Source organism: Emys orbicularis, chromosome 6 (genome assembly GCF_028017835.1).
Source record: "Emys orbicularis isolate rEmyOrb1 chromosome 6, rEmyOrb1.hap1, whole genome shotgun sequence".
Classification (NCBI taxonomy): domain Eukaryota; kingdom Metazoa; phylum Chordata; order Testudines; family Emydidae; genus Emys; species Emys orbicularis.
This window is the reverse complement of record NC_088688.1, coordinates 80,089,726-80,117,414: the sequence shown is the minus strand read 5'-3', so window position 1 is coordinate 80,117,414 and position 27,689 is coordinate 80,089,726. Positions and strand designations below refer to the sequence as shown.

Sequence of the window (27,689 nt, the reverse complement as noted above, 5' to 3'; positions counted from 1 at the left end):
TACAATATCAAAGGCTCTTTCACACAAAGGGTATGTCTACACTACAGGATTAATTCGAATTTATATAATTCGAATTTAGGAAACCGATTTTATAAATTCGAATGTATTCGGCCACACTAGGCACCATTAATTCGGTGGTGTGCGTCCAAGCTACCATAGTAGCATCGATTTCCAGAGCGTTGCATTGTGGGTAGCTTTTACATAGCTATCCCATAGTTCCCGCAGTCTCCACCCCCCTTGGAATTCTGGGTTGAGACCCCAGTGCATGATGGGGCAAAAAACATTGTCGCAGGTAGTTCTGGGTACAGCCTCCCCCTCCCTCCCTGAAAGCAACGGCAGACAACCATTTCGCGCCTTTTTTCCTGAGTGAACTCTGCAGACTCCATTCTGCATCAAGCATGGATCCCGTTGTGCTCCAGAACGCAGTCTTGAACATTATAAACACCTCGCGCTTTCTCGTGGAGTTTATGCTTACACAGGACCAGAAAAAAGAGGCGAGGAGGAGGAGGAGGCGGCGATTGCAGCGCAGCGACCAGCGTGATGAGGACATGGACACGGACACAGAATTCTCTGAGACCGCGGGCCCCGGTGCTTTGGAGATTATGATGTTAATGGGCCAGGTTATAGGCTTTGAACGCCGATTCTGGGCCCGGGAAACAAGCACAGACTGGTGGGACCGCATAGTGTTGCAGGTGTGGGACGATTCCCAGTGGCTGAGAAACTTTCGCATGCGTAAGGGCACTTTCATGGAACTTTGTGACTTGCTTTCCCCTGCCCTGAAGCGCCAGAATACCAAGATGAGAGCAGCCCTCACAGTTGAGAAGCGAGTGGCGATAGCCCTGTGGAAGCTTGCAACGCCAGACAGCTACCGGTCAGTCGGGAATCAATTTGGAGTGGGCAAATCTACTGTGGGGGCTGCTGTGATGCAAGTAGCCAAAGCAATCACGGAGGTGCTGCTACGAAAGGTAGTGACTCTGGGAAATGTGCAGGTCATAGTGGATGGCTTTGCTGCAATGGGATTCCCTAACTGTGGTGGGGCAATAGATGGAACCCATATTCCTATCTTGGCACCGGAGCACCAGGGTACCCAGTACATAAACCGCAAGGGGTACTTCTCAATGGTGCTGCAAGCACTTGTGGATCACAAGGGACGTTTCACCAACATCCATGTGGGCTGGCCGGGAAGGGTTCATGACGCTCGCGTCTTCAGGAACACCAATCTGTTTAAACGGCTGCAGCAAGGGACTTACTTTCCGGACCAGAAAATAACCGTGGGGGATGTTGAAATGCCAATTGTTATTCTTGGGGACCCAGCCTACCCCTTAATGCCATGGCTCATGAAGCCATACACAGGCAGCCTGGACAGGAGTCAGGAGTTGTTCAACTACAGGCTGAGCAAGTGCAGAATGGTGGTAGAATGTGCATTTGGCCGTTTAAAAGGTCGCTGGCGATCCTTATTGACTCGCTCAGACCTCAGCCAAACCAATATCCCCATTGTTATTACTGCTTGCTGTGTGCTTCACAATCTCTGTGAGAGCAAGGGGGAGACCTTTATGGCAGGGTGGGAGGCTGAGGCAAATCGCCTGGCTGCTGATTACTCGCAGCCAGACACCAGGGCGATTAGAAGAGCACACGATGAAGCGCTGCGCATTAGGGAAGCTTTGAAAACCAGTTTCATGACTGGCCAGGCTACAGTGTGAAATTTATGTTTGTTTATCCTTCCTGAAAACCCGCCCCCTTTATTGACTCATTCTCTGTAAGGAACCCACCCTCCCCCTTCCCCCAGCTTGCTTTCAAAGGAAATAAAGTCACCATTGTTTAAAAATCATTTATTCTTTATGAATTGATTATAAAAAGAGGGAGAGAACCTGAGTGGGGTTTGGGAGGAGGATCAGCGGGAAGGAAAAGCCCAGTAAAAAAAGGTTAAGAAAATGGCAGCCTTTTGCTTGGGCTGTCCACTGGGGTGGAATGGGAGGGTGTACGGAGCCTCCCCCCCCGTGTTCTTACACATCTGGGTGGGGAGGCTATGGAAAATGGTGAGGAGGTAGGGGGGTTATACAGGGGCTGTAGCGGCACAGAACCTGAGTGGGGTTTGGGAGGAGGATCAGCGGGAAGGAAAAGCCCAGTAAAAAAAGGTTAAGAAAATGGCAGCCTTTTGCTTGGGCTGTCCACTGGGGTGGAATGGGAGGGTGTACGGAGCCTCCCCCCCCCGTGTTCTTACACATCTGGGTGGGGAGGCTATGGAAAATGGTGAGGAGGTAGGGGGGTTATACAGGGGCTGTAGCGGCACAGAACCTGAGTGGGGTTTGGGAGGAGGATCAGCGGGAAGGAAAAGCCCAGTAAAAAAAGGTTAAAAAAATGGCAGCCTTTTGCTTGGGCTGTCCACTGGGGTGGAATGGGAGGGTGTACGGAGCCTCCCCCCCCGTGTTCTTACACGTCTGGGTGTGGAGGCTATGGAACATGGTGAGGAGGTAGGGGGGTTATACAGGGGCTGTAGCGGCACTCGGTTCTCCAGCAGCCGTTCCTGAAGCTCCACCAGACGCCGGAGCATGTCTGTTTGCTCACGCAGCAGCCCCAGCGTTGCTTCCCGACTCCTCTGATCTTCCTGCCGCCACCTCTCATCTCGAGCGTCTCTCCTCTCCTCACGTTGGTCCCTTCTGTCCTCACGTTGGTCCCTCATGTCCTCACGTTGGTCCCTCATGTCCTCACGTTGGTCCCTCCTGTCCTCACGGTCACTGGCTTCTTTCCTATACTTGCAAACCGTCTCCTTCCACTCATTCAGATGAGCTCTTTCATTCCTGGTGGATTGCATGATTTCGGAAAACATCTCTTCTCTCGTTTTTTTTTTACGACGCCTTATCTGGGATAGCCTTCGGGAAGGAGGAGGGAGGCTTGAAACATTTGCACCTGCTGGAGGGAGTGAAAAAAGGAGAGAATTTTTTTAAAAGATACATTTTTCAGAACAATGCTTATACTCTTTCACGGTGTATACTATTCACATTACATAGCACATGTGATTTCTGTGCAAGGTCGCATTTTGCCTCTTAATATTGAGTGCCTGTGGCTTTGCTGCTAGAGATCACAGACGCAGGTCGGGGCAACAGAATTCACCTTGCATGCTGCCATGGTAAGCCACTGTCTTTAGGCTTCTGCGCCCTGCTTTCCCACATACCAAGCAAAGCCCGTTGTGCTGCAGTTTTCCTGTTAGCTTGTTTTCTGCTGCTGAAGGTTAACACCCCACCCCCCCATCCAATTCTCTGGGATGAGTGCTTTATCCCTCCCCCCACCGCCTGGCTGGTATCAGGGAAGATCCCTGCAGGAACCAAACTAACACCCCCCCCCCCCCACCCGCCATGAATTCTCTGGGATGAGTGCTTTATCCCTCCCCCCACCGCCTGGCTGGTATCAGGGAAGATCCCAGCAGGAACCAAACTAACACCCCCCCCCACCCGCCATGAATTCTCTGGGATGAGTGCTTTATCCCTCCCCCCACCGCGTGGCTGGTATCAGGGAAGATCCCTGCAGGAACCAAACTAACACCCCCCCCCACCCGCCATGAATTCTCTGGGATGAGTGCTTTATCCCTCCCCCCACCGCGTGGCTGGTATCAGGGAACATCCCTGCAGGAACCAAACTAACACCCCCCCCCCACCCGCCATGAATTCTCTGGGATGAGTGCTTTCTCCCTCCCCCCACCGCGTGGCTGGTATCAGGGAAGATCCCTGCAGGAACCAAACTAACACCCCCCCCCCCACCCGCCATGAATTCTCTGGGATGAGTGCTTTATCCCTCCCCCCACCGCCTGGCTGGTATCAGGGAAGATCCCTGCTAGCAAAACGCGAAAAGCTCTGGGCCAATCCTCCCCCCCCCCCCCCTTGCACTTGGCTAAATGCAGGGAAGGATTTCTTTTCAGCCACAGGCAAACAGCCCAGTAGGAACGGCCACCTCAGTCCCCTTAATTAAATTCCCTTATTTCAACCAGGTTACCCTAAGCGATATCACTCTCCTGAGGATTACACAGCAAGATAAAGAACGGATGTTGCTTGAATGCCAGCAAACACCGGGACCATACGCTGCCAGGCTCTGTCAGGCAATGATACCAGATTACTTGCTACTAGCATGGCGTGGTCAAGTGTCCTACCATGGAGGACGGAATAAGGCTGCACTGCCCAGAAACCTTGTGGCAAGGCTTTTGGAGTACCTCCAGGAGAGCTTCATGGAGATGTCCCTGGAGGATTTCCGCTCCATCCCCAGACATGTTAACAGACTTTTCCAGTAGCTGTACTGGCTGCGAATGCATCCCAAGTGCTCAGGGCAAATTAATCATTAAAAATGCTTGCTTTTAAACCATGTTTTATATTTTAAAAGGTAAACTCACCTGAGGTCCCTTCCATGGGGTCATGGTCTTGGGTGCTGGCTTGGGAGGCTTGGGAGGGTACTTCAGTCAGGGTGAGAAACAGTTCCTGGCTGTTGGGGAGAACGGAGAGCTGGGTGCTCTCTGCCAGCTCGTCCTCCTCCTCCTCCTCTTCCCCTTCCGCGGAATCATCAGGTGTCCCTGATGAGATTATCCCCAGCTCGGAATCCACAGTCAGAGGTGGGGTAGTGGTGGCGGCCCCCCCTAGAAATGCATTTAGCTCAGCGTAGAAGCGGCATGTCCGCGGCTCTGACCCGGAGCGACCGTTTGCCTCCTTTGCTTTTTGATAGGCTTGTCTGAGCTCCTTGACTTTCACGCGGCACTGATCTGTGTCCCTATTGTGGCCTCTCTCCATCATGCCCTTGGAAATTTTTTCATAAGTTTTGGCATTTCGTCTTTTCGAACGCAGTTCAGCTAGCACTGAATCCTCTCCCCATATAGAGATCAAATCCAGTACCTCCTGTACGGTCCATGCTGGTGCTCTTTTTCGATTATCAGCCTGCATGGTTACCTGTGCTGATGAGCTCTCTGTGGTCACCTGTGCTCTCCACGCTGTGCAAACAGGAAATGAAATTCAAATGTTCCCGGGGCTTTTCCTGTCCACCTGGCCAGTGCATGCGAGTTCAGATTGCTGGCCAGAGCGGTCACAATGGTGCACTGTGGGATAGCTCCTGGAGGCCAATAACATCGAATTGCGGCCACACTAACGCTAATTCGAATTGACAAATTCGATTTTGGCGCTACTCCGCTCGTCGGGGTGGAGTACAGAAATCGAATTAAAGGGCCCTTTAATTCGAATTAAATGGCTTCGTTGTGTGGACGGTTCCAGAGTTAATTCGAATTAAAGCCACTAAATCCGAATTAAAGGTGTAGTGTAGACCAGGCCTAGGTCTTTTGTATACAGACAGCACGAGGTATTTTCACTGCTGAAGGTACTATGACCAGCAGTCAGAGGCAACATGCAGAGGCAGCAGAAGTAGCAGCAGAAGAGAGTTGATTTGATACAAATATATTCAAAATAAATTATAACTGAAGGGGCTTGAGTCAAGGGAAAGTAATCCTGGAGAGTCTGCTGATGGGGAGGACTTATTCGAACACAAATCAACAGAGTCCTCAATGTGTTAATTTAAAATTCCCATTGGCTATCCATGGAGATAAATAAATTATATCTAATATATATGAATATATGAACACACTTCATACTGAACGCATTTCATAAGGATTCAGCTACACATGTGCAACTTTAAATTCAGCACGCTAGATAAAGATCAGGGTAACAGTGGCACAGGTTTTATCACAATTCTCTTGATATTTGATGTGGTGGTTGTGGAGAAAAACGTGATCCAAGTGCACCCTGAAGGCTCAAAAAACAATGTAACTTTAGTGCCCTCGTGGCCAAGATGGAGGCTGCTCTGCAGGCAGCTCTGGCCAACAGATGGCGCGCGCAGGAATGCAGCAGGAGAAATCCCTTCCACCCCATGGGCACCTGTTCCAAACCCCCCAGAGTGAACACACACCCACAGGAAAAGTACAATAGATATAAGAAAGGGAAATATTTATTTACGGAGGGATGAGAGGAGAAAAACAACAAGGGGAAATATAGGGGGAGCAGTAAAACAGGGTTGCATCCAAACCAAGGCCCCACGGGCCCAGTGGTAGCACAGTCTGGAAGGGCAGACATTGAGCAATGTGTCTGCACACAGAGTTCAGGAGTCCTGAGCAAAGTTCCAGTCCAGTGGTGAGTCTTGGATGCTCCTGGTCGTCTTTGGCGCCAGTGAACTTTCCCCCAACAAACCCCTCCGGTGCCCTCTTCTGCCGCTCTCTGCAAAGCTACACCGAGTGACCACTATCTAGCAACCTCTCTCCTTGTTCCCAATGCAGAGTCACAAGCTCCAGTACTCACAGCCCCATGCAGCTCTGGGCAGCCGTGATACTGGGTCCAGCTCCAGCCTGTCCTTCTCGGGCGATTCCTCCCTGGCACAGTGGTCCTCCTGGCTCCTGTCCTGGGGTGTCCCTGATCAGCCCTGTCCTTCCCAGACTTCAGGCAGGTTCTCTGCTGCTTCACTTTGTGAGGGCCTCTCCGGGCTGCCCCTCTCTCTCCCTCTCAGCTTCAGAGCCCCCCCGGGAGTTTCCCTTCTTTTTTCTCACTCCTCCCTCCCCCCTAGGAAAAAGATTTAAAGGGGCCATGCTCTCTAAACCCCAAAGGGGTTACAACAAAATGCAAAGAAAAGGAATCCCCAAATTAATATTTTTAAGATCTCATGATTTTTAAGTCAATATCATGATTTTTTGGAGTTTGATTCATGATTTTTGGGGATTGTTAATATTATTTGTATAACGATTGTCACAGGGCCACAGGAAAGACTCCCAAGAAAAGAAAAGAGCAGTGAAAGGAGAAAGCAATTGCAACCACCCTTCAGCTGGAGGCCTATAGTCTGGCAGTGCTGTCCAAAATGTGGGTGGAGCTTGTTGAGTAGGGGGCATGGCTAAGGTGCCGAGATGCCCTAAACACAGTGTATCCACTCAGCAGCAGTGGCTGGCAGAGCTCTTCTGGAATCCACCCTGTCTTGGGTGAATCCCTCCTTTGGTTCAAGGGGCCAGGCAAGAGTAATTGGCAATTCTCCATGCTAGCAAAAATGAATAAAGCTCAACAACAGTTGTTCATGAATATCTGGGGCAGGCCAGATGTAGTGAAACTAGTTATAATGAAGAACAACTGAAGTCCCAAGTTCTTTCAGTGCCTTCAATGCACTAATTAAATTTTTTATGATACAGCAATTCACACACAGCAAAAGTGAGGGAGAGGAAAGTTGGAGAGAGGTGGCTGGTAAGTGAAAAACAGTGAGGGAGAGTGAAATGAAAAGAAATCAACCAAATGGAGAGAAGGTGATAATGAATGTAGGATATGGAATGAACAAAAAAGGATACTGAGTCAATGGAGGAGGAAGGAATGGAAATGAGTGAATGAAGGGGTAAATGAGACGAGGGAGGGGATAGAGTAAAAGGGGTAGGGAATAGGCAGCGGAAGAGACTAGTCAGGTTTAAACTTGAGCTTAGGCAGTCATTCTTTTTGCACTCAGAAAACAAAAGTTAGAGGGAACCTTGATCAGGGCAAATATATTTACCTTCTCCAGCAATGAAACCCTATCCAATCTGGCTTGTCAATGGGGCTAAATTAATTAGCATTTTTTAATATTGGCACTTGCTGCAACTGCTTTGGAATAAATGAAAGAAATCAGACCACACACAGAGTTCTGACACATTCTGGTAAATCAGCGCAAGCTCCTCCAACAGTGACAAGGAGATCAAGCACAGGATCTATGATAATTTCCCAAAAGAAGGACAATACAGTAAAAACAGCACAAGACAGGCAGCAGCAGGTGTAAACTTACCACTAGAGCAATTGGGTCCCCCCCAGCCAGGCTCACACTGACAGGTGTTTGGAGCAATACAACGACCATGGACACATTTATCAGCACAGTGAGCTGTCAAAAAGAGAAATCAATAAAAATAAGAACATCTTGCACAAAAATAAAAACAAACACCACACAATAGCCTTTTCACCAATCCAGCTGTTTTATATTTTTATCTCAAATATCTTTTAAAAACAAGAAAAATTGTTGATAAATTCATGTTTGGTAGCTTCGCCTGGGAGTCATTTTTCAGACTTAACATGTATTTTATAACCATAAAACTTCTTCTCTAAGTTCAAAATCTCAAAATAAATTCCATTAAGGCTGCTCAAATACCATTTCATGCTTATAAGCTATGAGAAGATACTCTAAACTTTTGGAGAAAAACTCATGCCAGTTTTTGCTGCAGCAGTGAGTAAAACATGATTTTCTCTATATGACACAGAATACATCACAACACATCAGTACTTTAATATTGATCTTTATGAATGACTGTATGACTCAGAAGCAGCACAGTGAAACAAACATGATCACTAGACTAATACAAAATGTAAACTTGCTGACTCCTCCTGCAATTATCATTGCCAGTGCTGAGTAGAGCTGGCTGAAATTTTTCATTTGAAACTTTTTTTTAAACAAACAAGGGCCTTTTTTGAAATTGGAAATTTGGGGGGGAAACTTTTTATTTTGACCAGCCCTAATGTTGAGTCTTTTGTGCGAGATGTGCTCTAGTGTTTGGAGCACAGAAGTGGGAGCCAGAGTGTTCTAATCCTGGGCATAAGACTTACACTAGGTCATCTTGGGCAAATCACAATCTTTTTGCTTCAATTTCCTCACCTATAAAATTGAAATACATGTTACTTCCTTACCTACATAATGGGGTGAACATGAATTAATGTTAATGTTTGCAAAGCTCTTTGAAGATGCAAAGCACAGTGTAAATTATTATTGATGAAGAATCAGAAACAGTGGTCTAGCCACTAGAAGGGCACAAAAAGCTACATACCATTAGCATGGGATACAGGGAGGGAAACCTAGAGCAAGAAGGAAGCTATGGGAACCCAGAGCAGAGAGGAAGCAGCACAGAGGAGACTGGAATAGGGAAGGAATCGGGGCTGTTGTGAAGACATGTCCAGAGTAGGGATTGAGGTGAAGGCAGAGCTTTGTTGGACAAAAAGGCCAAACTGCAAACAAGACAAAGACATCACCATACTGACTGAGGGGAAGAGCTTCTGTCAGTCACAATGGCAGACAGGTCAATTAGTCCTGCCCTCCCAACTAACAGTAACATTATCTAATGCTTAGGCCAGGAAACTAAAGAAGCCTCATAGAATTGCCCATCACAGCTACTCTGCAGGAGTTAGGGGTGATAAATATTTAAGACAATGACTGACCGACCACACCTCTCAGAGTTTGAAATCACTCTAGCAAAGAAAAACAAATAAAGAAAACTACATACACTGAAGGTACATCCCCAGGAAGGTCAGTTAATTTTTATATATACACAGACACACAGACACACACACACACATACATTGTGGGAATTTTTCAACAACAAATTCAAACAGTAATTTCCAAAAGATACACATGGGATGATGATTCTCTCTGTAACATCTTCAAAGTCTGCCATTTGAAAGAAACATCCACAACAGAAACCTGATCATTTATACCAATGAGAAGAGAATCTTTGAGGGAGGGAAAAGAGAAATGGCTCGGCTGGTGTTTGCAAGAGGTTTAAGGAGGCTACATATGAATTGGACTTTTGTTGAATGGGTGGGAAATGCTTCAGCCCATAAGTTAATTAGCACTGAAGAATAAAAATATGTTCAACATTCCCACTGATTTTTTTCTAATTAAGGATAAGAGGCCAGAGTGGTCATCTTTAAGCTTTAGATGATAAAAAAAAAAAAAATGAAAACCCATAGAGATCAGTCTGATAGATATGTGCCTCATAAACCAATAAAGGTTTTGTTTATTGAGCCCCAGACTGTAAACTTCATGGTTTCACAGATTCTAATTTTCTCTCTGGATGCTTTGTGCTGGTAAGCTCTTTTTCAGAGGTGCATTAAAATGACCTTCATTAGAAATCTAGGTTGAGAAAATATATTTTTAAAGCACCAGCCAACAGAAAATATAAAGCAATCACACTGGGGTTTTTTGTGTTAATTTCCTAAATAATTAAATTAAATGATACATCATACTTTTCCACTAGTCTTATAACTAGATATGCACTACCTACATCACTGAAGACTCTTGCCCTAAATTAATGCTGCCTCACACACTAGAATAGCTACAAGTGTTTCCTCAGCCAAGTCTGCTGTAAACTTCCCAATGAACCATAGGGTTTACACAGTGATAGTGAAAGCAGCAAGCCCGAACTATGTGCATGTGTGGATAAACAGGTGATTACTCATATACTAAACCCAAATTTCTATGCAATGGGGCTACATAGTTCTGCCTTGGCCCCATTTTCATTATATCCCATTATGCACACTGTGAAATACATAGAAATAACACATGCAAAAGTTTATATGTGTTAATACAAGCCTAAATAATAATACTTATATAATATCTTTATAACTTAATACCTCTGTAATACCTTTATCAGTAACTGCAGAGAAGTCTACTTACTAGACTGTTTTAAACTTATAAAGCTAGAGATTTACAACCCCCATGAAAAGTAACTGTTATTTTAAAAATAAAGTGAATTTAGTGCTGGTGAAATATGCCAGGTTGCCAATCCTGCAGATTGAAGTCCTTTATCTATCTATAGAGGAGCTACAGCATGTGCAATAGCAGTTCAGGCTTCACCACACAGCTACCAATGTGTCCTTGATCTCAAAAGGACCTCCCGAAACAGTGAGCATAGTTCAGTTTCCCTCTCCATTAGTTCTTTGGCAACTCCACTAAAGCTGTTAACAAGGATGCCATTAAGAGCCCTCTTTGATGGTGTAAGTGGACACACACCCATCAGGAACTGAATTAAAACCACCGCCTCATTTCACATAGATTACAGATTAACCATCAGATGGCAAAGACTTTGAGTCACTAAAGTCCAGAACTGATTTGGGTGACCTAAAGGTGAAAGACTCTGGCCCAGATTCTCAGTTGTGCCCAATGCCTGATGGGTACAGCAGAGGGGCACAAAGAAGCCGGTTGAGGCTCCTTGAATCTAGAGCCAGCACTGCTCCTAGTGTAGTATAGAATAAAAGCAACCTTAGTCCATTCCACCAGCTGAGGACTACCATATTGCCTACACTATGAGTAGAGACTGCAGGGAGGTGGCATTGGATCAACTGCCATTTTGAAAGAAATTCGAATAGGCTTTAAACTAATTTTTCACATCCAAAACTCCTGCTGACTCTTCTGGCCATTCCTTATGTACAAGGAATGCAGGATGAAGTTCATTGATATAAAGGATATTATATAACATGATTATTAAAATATTTTGGAAGCAATAATAAAGATAATTTAAAACATCAAATGAAAATACCATATTTACAAAATTCTACACAAAAGAAGATCCACATGTAATTCTTTACTTTCAAGAGGTTATACTAAAGTTGAGGAATATTTAAGTAATATAAGAAAGGCAGGATCACATCCTATGTGTGCCTAAGAAAGAAGAGAAAGGAGGGACATGAAACATTTCTTAGTTAAGCTTCTTAAATCCAAAAATATATCTAATTCAAGAAATTTTTCTTTCCATACTCAGGACACTAATATATCCATAACTGCTTACAGTCATAAAAATAATTATTTGTTTCCCATAAATCTTCTGTGGTTACTGTTGGACTCACAGCATCTGAACTCATGCCAGCATCCTTAACATATGTTGTGTGAGGCAAAAAATACCACATCATCAAGTTCTGGCATTTTAAAACTCTAAGGTAAATTCAGAGCTGGCACCAAACAGAGCAACAGCATCTGCTCCAGTGGAAGGAAGTGCAAATAGGGGCATATTATCTGTGGATGTGTGAAATGTGTCAGAAAAGATGTAAGAAGACTTGCACTGGGCTGTGGGTGGGATATGACTTGGACTAGTGAAAAAGCTGAACAAGGCATGGCATCAAGGAAAGAGGTCCTGTTTGCGTTATGGCCCGTTATCAGAACTTTCAGACCTGATGCTAACATGCTGATGTACAAGGATTGGTGTAACTTAACATTGAGTCAGTCTGGTTCAAATAGCACCAAGCAGTCATTGACAGTAGTAAGCAGCATGCAGAAAGCACATTCAGCACTGCCAAATCAACCAATGCCAAAACAACCATTTATACGAAAAAATGAGAGTATTTTTCAAATGAGAACACATTGCTGAGTAAGCTCAGTACTGCATATTAAAATGTAAAAAGTGTTATCTGCATAGAACATAGCCATTTTTATTATTATTATACTATTGCAACTGGTGGTGGCAAACTCTACACACACATTTTCAGACATATCACAGGATCGTATCATGGTGAGGGGAGATCATACCAAGGGAATTAAACCATGTTTAGTGCATATAATACAGTTTCAGATCAACTTGCGATTTTCAGACACTAACCACATTAGTCCTACCACCAGTACAAGGCCTCTAATTGATACTTGTCTGTTATCACGGGGGTACAGACAGACAGTATGACATTTAGAGAGAAGATTGCAATCCAGAAACCTCTTTTTACATTAATGTGCTACAGTACACCACCTATGGTGCAAATTTAGACTTCTCTTCAATTCCACCATCTACTTAAAGTATTACACTTGAGTGTTGGAACTTATTAACCTTACACCTTTACTTGTGCACCAGGCCTGTCAGCTGTGAAACATAATCAGGTGAATCAAAATTTCTGAATGGCATTTTATGAATCCGCACAGTAACTAAGAAAGTGATATGAAATTTCTTAATCATAGGCCATTGTGGACTGTGTTTAAACAGCTTCTGATGTCAAAAGAAGATGCTGAAGAATTCACTACAGTAAATCTTGAAATGAGAAAGAGGGTTTGATCTTTAATACAAGGAATGCACAATTTTTTGAAGAACTTTGTCAAATACTTTGAAATGAATTAAACCTATATTGCTCAGGAATAGGGCTAGGTGAAAATTTTCAGATTAAATTTTTTTTTCAACGAAAACTGCAGATTTGGATATACTGAACTGTGAATCTGCCAAATTATTTCAGCTGGAAAATAAATAAATAAATAAATAAAATTTTGAAAAAGTCAAAGTATGTTTTTGACATATTTGAAATGAAACATTTAGATTTTTCAATTGAAAATGACTTCTCATTTTGAATTTTACTTCATTTTTTAAAAATTATAGGTAAAAAAGCCCTTGAAAACAAAATGTTTCATTTCAGGTCAAATAAAATGCATTGTTCATCCTGAAATGATTTTTTTTTTTTTACTTTTACAGTTTGCTGAAACTTTTGAAAAAATGTTAATTTTGGGTCAACCCAAAACAACCACAACCACAAGCACAAGCACTTCTTTTCTTCAATGTTTTGGTTCTGCCACTGAACTGAAAAATTGGTTATTCGCAAAACTCCAGAGAGAAATATATTTATAAAGGGTCAAATCCCCAAACCATACTTGGCAAAACTACATTTGAAGTTGAATGGCTAAATCATGACTCCGCTGCCCTACCGGCATTGATCCAAGCTATAGCCCAGTTTTACCTCTGGGCCAGACTCTGTGCCCAAAGAGCAGTTAGTGGATATTGCATGTGTCCCTGTAATGGCCACAGAACAAATCCTAAGTCCCCATCCCCGTTCCCTCTTTCACAGGCAGAGTTCATGAACCTGCCCTCTGTTGCTGTGTATGACAATGGGATCACTGGGGAATGATGTTGGGAGGAATGTCCCAGCATGGGGAGAAATGGGGAAGCAGGTTCTCCTTGCTGACCCACAACTGACAGGAGCAAGGAGATACAGTACCAGATAACTGCCAAATGGAGCCATCAGCCCAGAAAGGACACTGCAACTGAGAATGACCCTTCTAAGGCAAAAGAAGTGAGGAGGAGGAAGGGCTCATCCTTTACAACCTCCCTAAGCCACTTCCAAAAGCACATGGTGTTGGTGGGAGTGGAGGCAAACAGAATTCTGATCCCCAGAATCCGCTATCCCCTGCACAGACAGCTCCCTGGAAGTTACTGTAGTCACTGGGGGAAAAGCCTCCGAAGTCCCTGTGAGGAGAAAAGGAAGGAGGCAGGGTCTGCAGAGAGATGGTGGAAAGCTCTTCTGAACTTCTGTGGGGCTCAACTGCAATCAGTTTTTCATAGATTCACAGATATGAAGGCCAGAAGGGACTACTGTGATCATCCAGTCTGACCTCCTTTATACCATAGTCCACAGAATGTCCACAAAATAATTCCTAGGCTAGAGCATATCTTTTACAAAAATATCCAATCTTGATGTAAAAATTGCCAGTGATGGAGAATCCACCACAACCCATAGTAAATCGTTCTGATAATTAATTATTCTCACTGTTAAAAAATTTACTTCTTATTTCCAGCCTAAATTTATCTAGCTTCAACTTCCAGACATTGGATCATGTTATATTTTTCTCTGCTGGACTGAAGAGCCCATTATCAAATACTTATTCATAGAATCATAGACGTTAAGGTCAGAAGGGACCATTATGATCGTCTTCTAGTCTGACCTCCTGCACAACGCAGGCCACAGAATCTCACCCACCCACTCCTGTATCAAACCCTTAACCTATGTCTGAGCTATTGAAGTCCTCAAATCATGCTTTAAAGACTTCAAGGTGCAGAGAATCCTCCAGCAAGTGACCCGTGCCCCACGCTGCAGAGGAAGGCAAAAAAAACCCAGGGCCTCTGCCAATCTGCCCTGGAGGAAAATTCCTTCCCAACCCCAAATATGGTGATCAGCCAAACCCTGAGCATGTGGGCAAGACTCACCCACCAGACATCCAATTACCCAATTACCATTAACCTCAATATCCTTAACTACTTTCTCTTTCAAAATTTTTTCCAAGATCTTGCATACTACAGATGTCAAACTAACAGGCCTGTAGTTACGCGGATCACATTTTTTTCCCTTTCTTAAAAATAGGTATTTATAGACTCTATTCAGACACCCCGAGCCGTCTCTTTGTTAAGCTAAATAGATTGACCTCTTTGTCTATCACTATAAGCCATGTTTTCTAATCCTTTAATCATTCTTGTGGCGCTTCTCTCAACCCTCCTCAATTTAGCAACATCCTTCCTGAATTGTGGACACCAGACCTGGACATAGTATTCCAGCAGTGGTCACATCAGTGTCAATTACAGAGGTAAAATAACCTCTCTACTCAAGATTCCCCTGTTTATGCATCCAAAGATTGCATTAGCCCCTTTGGCCATAGCGTCGCACTCGGAGCTTGTGTTCAGCTCATTATCCACCTTGATTCCCAAATCTTTTTCAGAGTCACTGCTTCTCAGGATAGAGCCCCCCATCCTATAGGTATGGCCTACATTCTTGTTCCTAGATGTATACATTTACATTTAGCTGTATTAAAATGCACATTGTTTGCTTGTGCCCAGCATACCAAGCAATCCAGATCAGTGACCACTCCCCCTGTTCTTTTGTCATCTGCAAACTTTATCAGTGATGATTTTATGTTTTCTTGTTACCTGCGGTACTGGACATCCAAAATGAAGCTCATCTCCACAGAAGTAATAGAGGTGAGTGGCCTCTGGTATTTTAGCCCACTGGTATTTTAGCCAGAGTACAATTAAAGGTCCAGTTCTGGCACCCTTACTTATTCTGCAAGTGGTCTCATTTAAATGAATGGATTGATTCTTTCTCTCCCCCCTAATTTTTGGGGGGAGTTATTTAGATTTCACATCTCCTTTAAACTAGAACAAAAATATATCTTTACTCAGATAATCTCCATTCCCACCCTGCTTGACAGAATGTATAACTTTGAGTTAGTCCTACTGCTGCAGTGATAATGAGTGATTTGATCTTAAAGAACACAATGAATGCCATCTAATTATGCATCAAGAAATATGATTGGCATCTGTCATGTGTGGGGTCTTCTCTCATTCTCTGTCTAAAGTAAAAACTGTTTTTATTTCTGAAAGTATAAGGGTCTAATTTGTGGGCAAATTAAATCCACCACTAGCAAAGGAAGCTGACAAAGGCTTTTTCACAGTGCTTTACAGGTATGTTTCCAGGGATGAACCTGCACTCCACAGCAATGGATTCTGGTTTCCCTCTAAAAAATTGAAATATGTTTTGGCTGTGGTAGCCAAAAAGAACATATTGAGTAAACAGTGGTTTATGCTAGGTCACCTAAGTTTTGCTGATCGGGTTGTCTCACTTGCAAGGGCATTATCCATACTTTCCGAAACAAAAAGTTGGCACTATTTCATTCAGATGACAATGGCGTTATAGAATAATCTAAGAATTTAGCAAGTTTTCCTTCATAAACTCAATAAGTATGTCAATTTGACAGTCAGAATGGCTACAGATATTTGCTGCGCAGATTTTTCCAAATACATCCCTGGCAATGGGTTTGGAATTTAATTTTAAGAAGCATGGCATTTTATGGAACATGGTGTTCAAAGCAGGTCATAGAATCAGAGAAATGTAGGGCTGAAAGGGACCTAAGCCACATCTCCAGCACCGACCTGTGTGTAGAGAGCTGAGGAGATCCATCTCAGGAATGGAAACTGAGGCAGTGCCACACTTGGCCAGCGGGGGTGTGTGGGGGGGTGCTACAGGGAAGCCACATCCCACAACATTAACGTATTTCAGTGGTTAACTATCTTACAGTTAGGAATTTTCCCCTAATATCCAACCTAAATCTCCATTGCTGCAGATTAAGTTGATTACTTCTTGTTAGTACATGCGCAAAGTGCCTCAGGTGACACATGACCAGGATTCATCACCAAATTTGGTCAGCTGGTTGGATCATTAGCCTGCCCAGGAGGGGTACTGATGGGGAGTGTGACGTGAATGCTGATCCATGCCCCCGGATTACTTCTTGACCTACCTTCAATAGACATGGAGAAAATTTCATCACCATACTCCTTAGAACAGTCCTTAACATATTTGAAGACTATTATCAGGTTCTCCCTCAGCCTTCTTTCCCTAGATTAAACATGCCCAGTTTTTTTTAAGCTTTCCTTATAGGTCAGGTTTTCTAAACCTTTTATCATTTTTGTTGCTCTCCTCTGGATGCTCTCCAATTTGTCCACATCTTTCTTAAAGTGGGGCACCCAAAACTGAACACTGTACTCCAGCTGAGGCCTCACCAGTGCTGAGTACAGCAGAACAAATACCTCCCGTTTCTTTCATCTGACACTCCTGTTAATATACCCCAGAATGACATTTTTCACAACTGCTTCATATTGTTGGCTCATACAGTTTGTGAACCATTATAATCCCCAGGGCCTTTTCAGCAGCACTACTGCCTAGCCAGTTATTCCCCATTTTGTAGTTGTGCATTTGATTTTTCCTTCTTAAGTGTAGTAATTTGCACTTGTCTTTATGGAATTTCATCTTGTTGATTTCAGACTGATAATCCTATGGAAAATATTGCTCATATAGGATAGATAGATAGTTGTTAGATAGAAAGTTATTTTTATATTTGAATAATAAAGGTCCTAGTAGTAAAAGTCAATAGTAATTTGCCAAGTAAGAATCAATTATAGAACTAGCGAGTGTTCATGTACTATATCCCTAATCAAATAGCACAGTATTCTGTGCCAGGAAAACTGAACCATACACAGTACTGATGCTTTCTCTCATTTCCATTTCCAAAATCCCATTTCCTGGTGGCAACAGTGGACAAAGAGTATGCTCCTGAGAATCTAAATGTTACCAAGGGAAGAAGTTTCACCCAGGACTATAACCCTTCAAAAGCCAGCCATGAAATAACACATGTTGTAATTGTTACTACTTTAGGGCAATAAATAGTGAGGTGCCAAGCTCCTCCTGAAAGCAGGACAGCAATGGAAGATAAGATGCTGTAAGAATTGTGAAAAACTCCCGGAAACAGCCAGCAGCAGGTCCGGCTCCTAGGTAGAGGTGCACGAGCAGCTCTGCATGGCTGTCATCCGCAGGTACCGCCCCCACCCCAGCTCCCTTTGGTCGGTGAGCCGGTGTTTAGGGCGGGGGCAGCACGTGGAGCCCCATGGCCCCCCCGCCTAAGAGCCAGAACTGCTGCTGGCCGCTTCCAGGGCGCAGCGTGATGTCAGAACAGGTAGGGACTAGCCTGCCTTAGCTGGGCAGCACCGCCCACGGGATTTTTAATGGCCCGGTCAGCGGTACTGACCAGAGCCGCCGCAACCCAGTGCCTTACATTCTGCGACCCAGTACTGGGTCGCGACCCTCAGTTTGAAAAACACTGGTCTAGTATTAAGTATTTATGTATTGTGTTGGAAAGGACACAGACACTTGTACTGTATGAGGTGCAACATGCCAGCTGATCATTAGTGAAAATCATGTCAAATGTATCTACTTATACATCTGAGGTCCAATTATCCTGTCATCTGCATATGCACAACACCAACTGACTTCAAAGAGAGTTGCATGTGCACAACTGATGGGATAATTGAGCCCCTGGTAATTCAAGTTCCACAAGTCTACCTCCAAAGACCCAGCATTTTGATAAACACATGGAATTTCAAAGCAATACAAAGTTGAACTTACGGACACACATTTCCCTGCTTTCATAAAATCCAGGACAGCACTGAGATTTCCGTCTGTACATTGTTTTTTCTCCATGCCTGTAGGCAGTACGGTAACTGATTCTAATGAAAAATAAATGGATGTTAAATTTATTATAATAGCTTTGAAATAAAACAATGTTTAATTTAGCATATTTAGGAATATCTTGGGTTGATACATAATACAAGAGAAACAAAAACAAAGATTTGGCTTTATTGGTTGATAAATTTAACAATATCAATGTTCCATTCTGGAAATCTGCCAGTATTACCATCATAAACCTTATTTTTCAGGGGCCAGTAAAAAAGATTAAGCATTCTGATTATTAGCCTACATTTAAGCCAATAGGTGTCGCCATCTTAGATTTTGACATTTCTGGAAATAGAGCTTTCGAATGTAACATTTTCTAGAATAAAATTAAGGAACTACACAACACAAATTGGCCAGCCTATAAGATCATTATAGGTTCCAACTTCCAAAGGCAATAGTTCTGGAAATTACCCTGCAAAAGGTTTACTCAGGGTCTCAGAGCCAGAGCCATACTGCAGGGTTAAGAGGAAGAGAGCACAGCTCTATGGGCTCAGATCCTGAAAAGTGCTAACTTTTGTGAAACATGAGGGCACACAGAATTTCACAGGCGTGAGGCATTCAGCACCTTGCAGGATCACGCCCCATGTGAACAGAAGCACTAACACAACAAAAGAAATACAAATTGTGTCAATGTGACAATGGTAAAGAATCACAGAAAGAGTTGCTTTTTTTTCCTAACACTAAACAAGCAACTTTATTAGAATAAGGAATATAGCTTTATCCCTACAGCCTCTCTCTCTACACTTTCTCTCTTCACTGTAGAGTTCCAGCCTAGAACCTTCCCAAGCTCTCTCCTGCCTGGCTTCTGACTACAGATTTAAGGAAACAATACTCATACCCTCACAAAATCTGACCTAATATGAACACTGAACAATGAACAGCACACATCTAAATGGCAACATAGAAGACACATGTTGTCAGTACAACATCTCCATGAACTCTGTATCACTTGTATTTCGTATTGTCAATATTAAACTATCTTATGTGGTATGCTCAAGGAGTAGTTACCCAACACCACCATAACTAATGGGTGTATCAGATTGGGCAGAAGAGAAAGAATACTTTACAGCTGCCGAGGCCAGTTTTGAGTCACTCATTCCTTCCTTATTTTGTTACTATGCATAAGAAAGGGATTTCCTTGAACAAGCCTTTTTTTTCCCTGAAGGCAATGTTCCCTTTCTCCAAAGAGGGCAGCAAGTCATATGCCTCATTTTACACCTCCCTCCAGTTACTCCTTATAGGAGCTGAGGGGTATCATTTTTTGGTATATCATACAAATCTTTTTTAACCTGGTCACCACCTATTAGATACATACCCATATATGATGGGTTGATAGACCCTATGATCTTGACAGGGACAAATGCTATAAACACATATACTATTGACTGATTTAGACAAACATTTTCCAGATGAGCTGAACTGTAACTGCTAGACAGTTTATTCACTATTGTTGATGTATGTTGTACACAACAGTCAGTTTTTAACACTCTAAATATATACCTTTCATACATTACTACAACAAATGAACAATTTGAAAATATTGATAATTATAAATTACCTGTGTCGTGTGCATTTAAACCAGTTCAGTATGTCAGTACAGCTGGTGTAGTAAATTTGATCAAAAGGATGTGGATATGATTCTTGAACTGTAACTGAATAACTGAAGAGAAAGAAAACAGATTACTGAGCAAGTATATGCTCATAGTATTAATCTTTTTACAAAGAAAGATCAATCCCAGTAGATTAGCTGTAGCTAGAATTGATGACTACACACAGGTCTTTGCGAGAGAGCCAATAACCCCTAGAAATATCTATATCAGTATTTAACAATATAAGACTATGAACTTGACAGTCCTTTTCCATCCAAGTTTGCCTTCACAGATGCAGACCTGCAGAAGAGAAGTTCCTTGAGCCTCCCTAAGAAACAGCTCTACACATTACACTATCAACTAAGACTGTCCCCTTCCTAAGGGTAGAGTCTGTGACTGTCAAGCTCCAACTACTATGTATGAAAATTTAGGAAATGGCATCAAGGAAGCACTTAGCACACTCAATGCTTTCTCTACTGTTTTACCAGAAGTAAATGTAAAATGGAGTGGCAAGTTCTTCCCTGGGTGCCTAACCATCAGGGATGACAACTCCAAAATGGAACACAGCTAAAAAAGGGCAGGATTCACTGAATGGAAGGTTCTCTTGTCATGATGGTATTTTGGAACAGGGAGGAAAAAGAAGGATGAGCTCCCTGCCTCACTACACTGAACTATGGAATAGGCACTGCAAGTACTTCCAGGAAAGTGGAACACATCCAACCCCAAGCCAATACCGCCCTCAGCAGTGATTATCAGTGTAGGAAGATCCTCATCCTAACCAATAATTGCAGATTTGTTACTTTCTACAAAGAACACCAGTTCTAGGTTCCTTTCTCACCGCCTTCTCCTCTCCAGGAGGGAATAATACAGCAGGAATTACACCAATTACAGCTGTAATACTGTAGATATTTTCATGGCCTGTGGCACAGGCTCTGAGGGAGGAGATGGATGGCTATCCCAGTCTTCAGCCCATCTTGCTGTTACAGTGCCGGACCTGAGTAGCTACACTACTAAGAACAGTGAAATTGAAGGGTTTATTTGGGTTTCTCTTTTGCACATGGGGCCATGAACAGGTCAGCTAATAGCAGCAAGTAGTTTATGAGGCATTATGAGCCTTATGTGCCCCAGAAGGCCATTCACCCACTCTGCAGAAAAAGGGCCAGCTCCTGAGAGGTGTTGAGCACTCTCAATTTTGATTGATTTTAGTGGAAATTATGGACCTTCAATAATTTGGAGGATTGGATCCTAAGGCCTTAATTTGGTACTACATAAATAAAATAAAATAATCACCATCCTAACAGAAGCATATCAGTGCATACAATTTAACTTTGACTCTACATTTATTTTTTTCCTTAATATTTTCATGTGAGTTTATTAAAGATACAGACCACTAAGAGTTATTGTTGTTTGGGTTGTTTGTTTAAAGACAGCCTTTCATTTTGTGCCAAATTTTCTGAACTTGGGAGGTCATATTTCTTTTCAAGAAAACTGTACCTGAAATTAATTATGTCTATCAAAGAAAGTGATCACTAGATTCTGATTTATTGAAGACTTTAATAATTCAAAGTGGATGGCAATGATAACTAACCAATGTAATCTAGGAGTTTCTACAAAATGACTGAGCTCTATTATGCTGTGAATTGTTGTTGATTGTGAGAAAAGTATAACAAGAGATCTTACAGTTAACTAAAGAGTAACATCTGCGTCAGTCATAATATTTTAATGTTCTTATTCTCAATCCTAACAATGTCCATCATTTTATGAAATGGAAAACAGCTAATTGCCACAGATTGGATCTTAACAACCTAATAAATCCTATATTATGCAGATATTAACAGATAGCCAAACATAACATTGATTTCCGTTTAGTTTTTAAATGTCTACCATGTTGCAATTTCCACATTAAAAACATACAGCACAAGACACAGTAGTGTAATGGATATATCCACTTGTACTGAGATGTTTCCTGATGAATATTAAAGTTAAAAAATGACAACTATATGTAAAATTGAAGCTCATCAGGAAGTACAAGCTTAATTAATAGGTGACCCAACCATCTTTAAAGAACAGAGAGAAGACATGAACTGAAAAAATCACAGACCTCACTAAAAAAAGAAAATTGTTCTGCATGCAGGCAGGGACTGCGCTGCTGGGTAATATATCCGACCAAATGGAACTAAGACTGGATTGTTTAAAGAAAAGTAATGTCAATCTGAAAAATCAGTTGTCTCAAGTGAGGACCAAATTGGAGAAATAAAGGCAGGAGACTGAAATTTGTAATACATTTTCCTGAGGATATATCAAGGGAATAAGCTTTTAAATAATCTCACTGAGCAGCTGGAGAGCCAAGTTTGGAGCCATAAAATGAGGTTTCTTGACCAACCAGAGAAAGTAGAGAGAGAAAATCTGCTAGGACTTTTAGAGAAATGTCTGAAAAAACTGTACCTGAAATCCGCTTTGAATACTGTGAATGGAAAGACTTAGAGGGATGATTAAGAGAATACCTAAAGTTATGGTATACTTAGATACTAAAATGACAGGAATCTTAGAAATATGTTGGATGATAATTGCTGACAGTGTGTAGAACAATTATTTCATGTAACAGATTTAGGAGATAAAGTGTATTCTGAACGAGGCTTAGAAAGTACGGGACATTAAAGATAAACATATTTTTTTAAAATAGCTTTCAAGAAATACAATTTTAAAGTGTTAGTTTTGTTTCCTGCCAAACTACAGGTGCAACCCAGTGGGAAAGTATACATGGTTTGGGACTCAAAGCCTGCAGAGAAGCCATTGGAGCAAGTGGAATCCATCTACATTTCAGAGGAGAAAAGAATAATTGAATCTTAGAAAACTCTTAACCAGACTGTTTGTGCTGGCAATAAATCAACTTTTCACCGAGTAATGGGATTATAACGTATGAGAGTGAAGGGTACATTTTCTTCTGTGGTGCTAATTCCCTGGGCTGGCCACAAACATGTGCCAAGTGTGCGGCCAAATAGGGCCCCACACATTTGGTGTCCCTGATCAGTCAGTGTCTATTCCAAGACAGCACCTACAATCTCCCCTTCCTGTTTTGACCACTTACCTTGAGAGGGGACACTGGGGATCTAACTTTTCCAAGTGCCCAGAACCCACTCCCTGCTGGTTCCTGCATCCTCCTAAAGACAAACAACTCTAATCCATCCAGCTGTCATACTCTGTCCAACCAAATGTTATGGGGGTTACCTCAACTTCCCTGGGGCCCTGCACTTCTTACTTTACACAGGGCCAGCTCTGTTCATTCCTACTATGCTCTCAGTTCACATGTAATGAGGGTTTTATTATTGGGCGGGCTTCTTACTTAAAGTGTATAGGAATGCCAATGACACAAGCAGTAATAAGCTGGTAGCTGGTGGTTACTCTTTTATACTTATGTACCTGCTGTCTGTTCTGAATGGGAATATAAATGCTATGGCAATTTTCAGTTTGTGCTTGTATACATCTACCCACTCTCTAAGCCCCAGAAAATGGAAGGATGAATGAAAGTTGACATTTAGAAACACTAGGCAGATTTGTTACATTTTTGTTTTCTGCAGCCTTTGATTATTTATCTTAAAGAAATCTTGCAATAGATCATTCTTTTCTTTTTGTTTACATTTATCTTGTAGCTTCCTTCAAAATCATCCCTAGAGCTAAAGACAGCACCCCCCAACCCCTCCTCATCCCACACCACATAGGACATAAAGTAATATCAGACAAGCTTCTGGCTTTGTGCTTGGCATTCAGAAACCGGGTATTTATTCAGCTAACTGCTTGATATATATCAGCAAATACAAGTTTTTGCATATTCTAACTTGCATGTGAGAATTTAAGGCCAGAGAGTTGAAATGTTCCACATGAATCTCAGAGTATTTGTTGGATCAGGCCCTTAGATTTTTGATAAATGGCCCATAAAATGTAGAAATATCACCATAAGGCATGCGTGTCTACTAATGCTCACTAAAACTCTCAACACTTAAATATATAATACAATTTACTTCTGATGTCGGAAGAATAACCTAGAGATGTCCTCAAACTAACAGTCAGCCTGGCTTACTGACTAGCTGATCAGTTGTAGGCATTATTAAATAATGATAATGAGACCATGAGGCATGGTTTCATTATTATAATCTTTATACATGAAAAGAAGGGAAAACAAATGCTTATTGTTTAATCTTGTCTTACCCAATGTGAACATTCTACTGGCAATTATCATGAAATCATGAAAGCAACGGACTAACTAGATTGATGAATTTATAGACGTACATTTTAAATTTCTGAATCTCATCAAAAAATTAAGCCAACAAGTCTTAATTTAGGTTCAGGGAAAGCTGAAAAGTAAAGAAGCACCCTAATCATACTTGGCCCAATTCCAGTATGGCTAATTATATTCTGAATATGCAAATTCCCCTGCTGAATTAATTGGATAAGGTATTCTTATTAACTTCTGTCCCTGTACGGTTGTGTAGTGTTATTGGTGTCCTTATAATGGATGCTGCATCCTACCCCAGAGATGACTGCATTCTAATGTAAAGCGAGATGGTCCCTTTACATATACATGGCCCAATTTTTCATTTTTCCCCTTGTAGTAACTGCAGGATCTGGTCCACAGTTCATTATTTTATAAAACACTTTAAAGCATGTGAAATGCCCTGTATAAAATAAATAATAAATATAATCAGAAGCAACTAAGGATATATCAGATCTATGATGCTAAGAGAAACATTACCTCTCCCAGTGGCTACACACATTTGGATCTTCAAGATTCAAGGATAATGTTGTCTCCATCCAGTGGTGTAACAGTACAACCGGGAAGCACACAAACCAGTTCAAATTAATAATCATCCTTTCAAATAAATGACCTGTAAACAAAAACATGATTTATATTATGTCAAGGTAATATTCAAAGTATAAACATAGGGAGACAAATTCTTCCTTGGTGAAACTCCATTGGTTACACCAAGTTAGAATCTGGCCCCAAACCGGATTATGTAGGCTAGCAGGCATTTAACAGCAAGACACATGGTGACAGCCTTGTAGTAGGAATACAAGGCTCTGCTTAATAGAATTCAAAATCAGAAATTAAATGTGAACAGGTTAGATGGCACTGAGTGAGCAAATGCACTACAGTTTTACCTCTGGAGATCTGTGTAGGGTGACCAGATGTCCTGATTTTATAGGGATAGTCCCGATATTTGAGGCTTTGTCTTATATAAGCACATACTACCCCCCAGATCCTGTCCCAATTTTTCACACTTGCTATCTGGTCACCCTAGACCAGTGTCACGTGAAATTGTGTTAGATGGGCTCAGTTTACATACTAGTGGTTATCTGTCTATACCACAGAACAGACACACAAATTAAAACAACTGACATCTTTAGCTCAGAAAAGACTGAAGACTAGAGGAGCAGGAATGTTCCCAATCAGAATGAAGATGCAATTGGTTGAGTATTGTCCAAAAGTGCAGACCGCACTTGTTCACAGAATGGCTCTAGGGACAAAGTATTTAGAGCTATGAGTCCCACAATTTAATAAGACCCAACTTCACTTATAAAAAACCACGATAGTGTATAATGTGAAACAACTGTCTTTTGCACAGCATCTCTCATAAAAACTGTATCCCAGAATTCTTCATCTATCTATTTCTAATGGCTCCCCTTACTATGTCTGAGTACTACACAATCATTAATGGATTTTAGCCTCACAATACCTCTTTGAGGTAGTGAAATATCACCCCCATTTTACAGATGGGGAACTAAGGCACAGATTAGAATAAGAGATTGAACAAGGTCACACCGGAAGTCTATATCAGGAATGGAGCCCAGGTCTCCGGAGTCCAAAGTCCAATGCCCTATTCACTAGACCATACTTCCTCCTACTGATAGAATTCAATATTCTTATTGTTTATTATTTGTATTACTGTAGAAGCTAGCAGACCTAGTCATGGACTAGGACCCCACTGTGCTGGGGGCTGTACAAACACAGAACAAAAGACAGTCCCTGCTCTAAGTAGTTTACAAGCTAAGTATAAGACAAGAGATAAGAAAAGGATACAGAAAAAATGGGGAATACAAGAAAACAATTAGATAATATTGTTCAGCATGATACACAGTGGTGTGTGCACACCAGCAGAGGAGAGCTAGGCAAATGAGAAAGATCTATATTTCAGATAAGATTCGCACAGAAATGATGTGAATAATGGCAAAATCAAGACTGATCTTGGACCAGTGATGGTTGAATGCACTGTGAAAAGGGTGCATGTTCTGATCTTGGCTGTGAGAATAGACATGTCCCACTGCACACAAGGGCGATGCTTGTGCACAGAGTTGAACTGGATCCTATGCTGATAGCAAAAAGATGAACATAAGACTTACTTGGAAAAGGACTATCTTTAACACATGGAACATCCTACTAACATGCACATAACATCACAGTTAGCATGTTTTAATAAATATTATTGTTTACCCAGTCTGGGATGGTGAAACTGACAACAAAATCACAGGGAAAAGATGGAAGTCAGATAAACAATCAAGTAATAATAAATAAATGCTACACTTTTTTTTTGGTTTATGAATCACATATTACTCAAACCTGCAAGATGCTGAACAAACCCCTCAATGAGAGTATAGAGTGCTCACCACCTCCAGGAATTGCTCAATACCTTGCAGAACCAGACCCATAATTCCCATGTAAGTGCATACATTGACAATGTGGGTTTTTTAACCAATTTGCTTTAAGTTTTTGCAAGATTTTCTCACAGGTGGTTCCAATTTTTTGGTGTGCTTCTAAATTTAACTATCAAATATCTGTAAAAATCATTTATTGATGGCTGATATAAAATCCCCGATTGTAAGTCATAAAGTTCTATGCTAGCACAACTCCCTCCTCCATCAAAAAACTCATCTTAAAAATAAACTGAAATGCTGCCCAATTGCTTTGAGTATGTTGTAGCTGAATTTTCAGCTACTGAATTTTAAAATACACACTGAAATGCTTTTACTTTTTAAGACCCAGGCTCTTAATATTGTTCCCACAAAAGATTAGAATGAAGGCTGGTAAGCAGCAATTTGCCATCTACACAAAAACAATTACCTTAAATTAGAAACTATATACAGAGTCAACAATTCAAACCAAAAAAATCATCCATTTACAAATTGGAATTTGCTTTTTTGTGTAAAAGGAGAAATTAGACTAAAACAATGATTTTATAGATGCATTAAGAAAGATCTATTATAGATCTGCTATACTGGGCCAGATCCTCATTTGGTTTAAATTGGCATGTTTCCATTGTAATCAATAGAGCTATACCATTTTACTCTAGCTGAGGATCTGGCCCTGTATCCTCATTTGATGACTCTAACATTAACACTATATTTATACATGGCTTCCGAAATCTGGGCAAAAACAATTCTAAGATTGTTAAAGCTAACTTATGATGTAGAAATAAAGTAGATTTCCCACCAAAGAGTTATTTTTTTAAGTAATAAAAATATTTTTGGT

The 27,689-nt window shown here is 41.8% G+C and overlaps 1 protein-coding gene across 2 annotated transcripts in view; it reads right to left on the bottom strand.

Moving 5' to 3' along the window:
* Positions 1-25,033, bottom strand: part of MEGF10 (multiple EGF like domains 10) — a 106,686-nt gene extending 81,653 nt beyond the window's left edge. For both annotated transcript variants that reach the window (XM_065406302.1, XM_065406303.1), the window contains exons 1-4: positions 24,918-25,033; positions 20,137-20,238; positions 18,471-18,571; positions 7,807-7,899 (exon numbers count right to left, since the gene is read on the bottom strand). In XM_065406302.1, coding sequence (XP_065262374.1) covers positions 7,807-7,899; positions 18,471-18,571; positions 20,137-20,238; positions 24,918-25,033 — 412 coding nt within the window. The remainder of the gene's footprint in view (positions 1-7,806; positions 7,900-18,470; positions 18,572-20,136; positions 20,239-24,917) is intronic.
* Between the last annotated feature and the right edge of the window lie 2,656 nt (positions 25,034-27,689).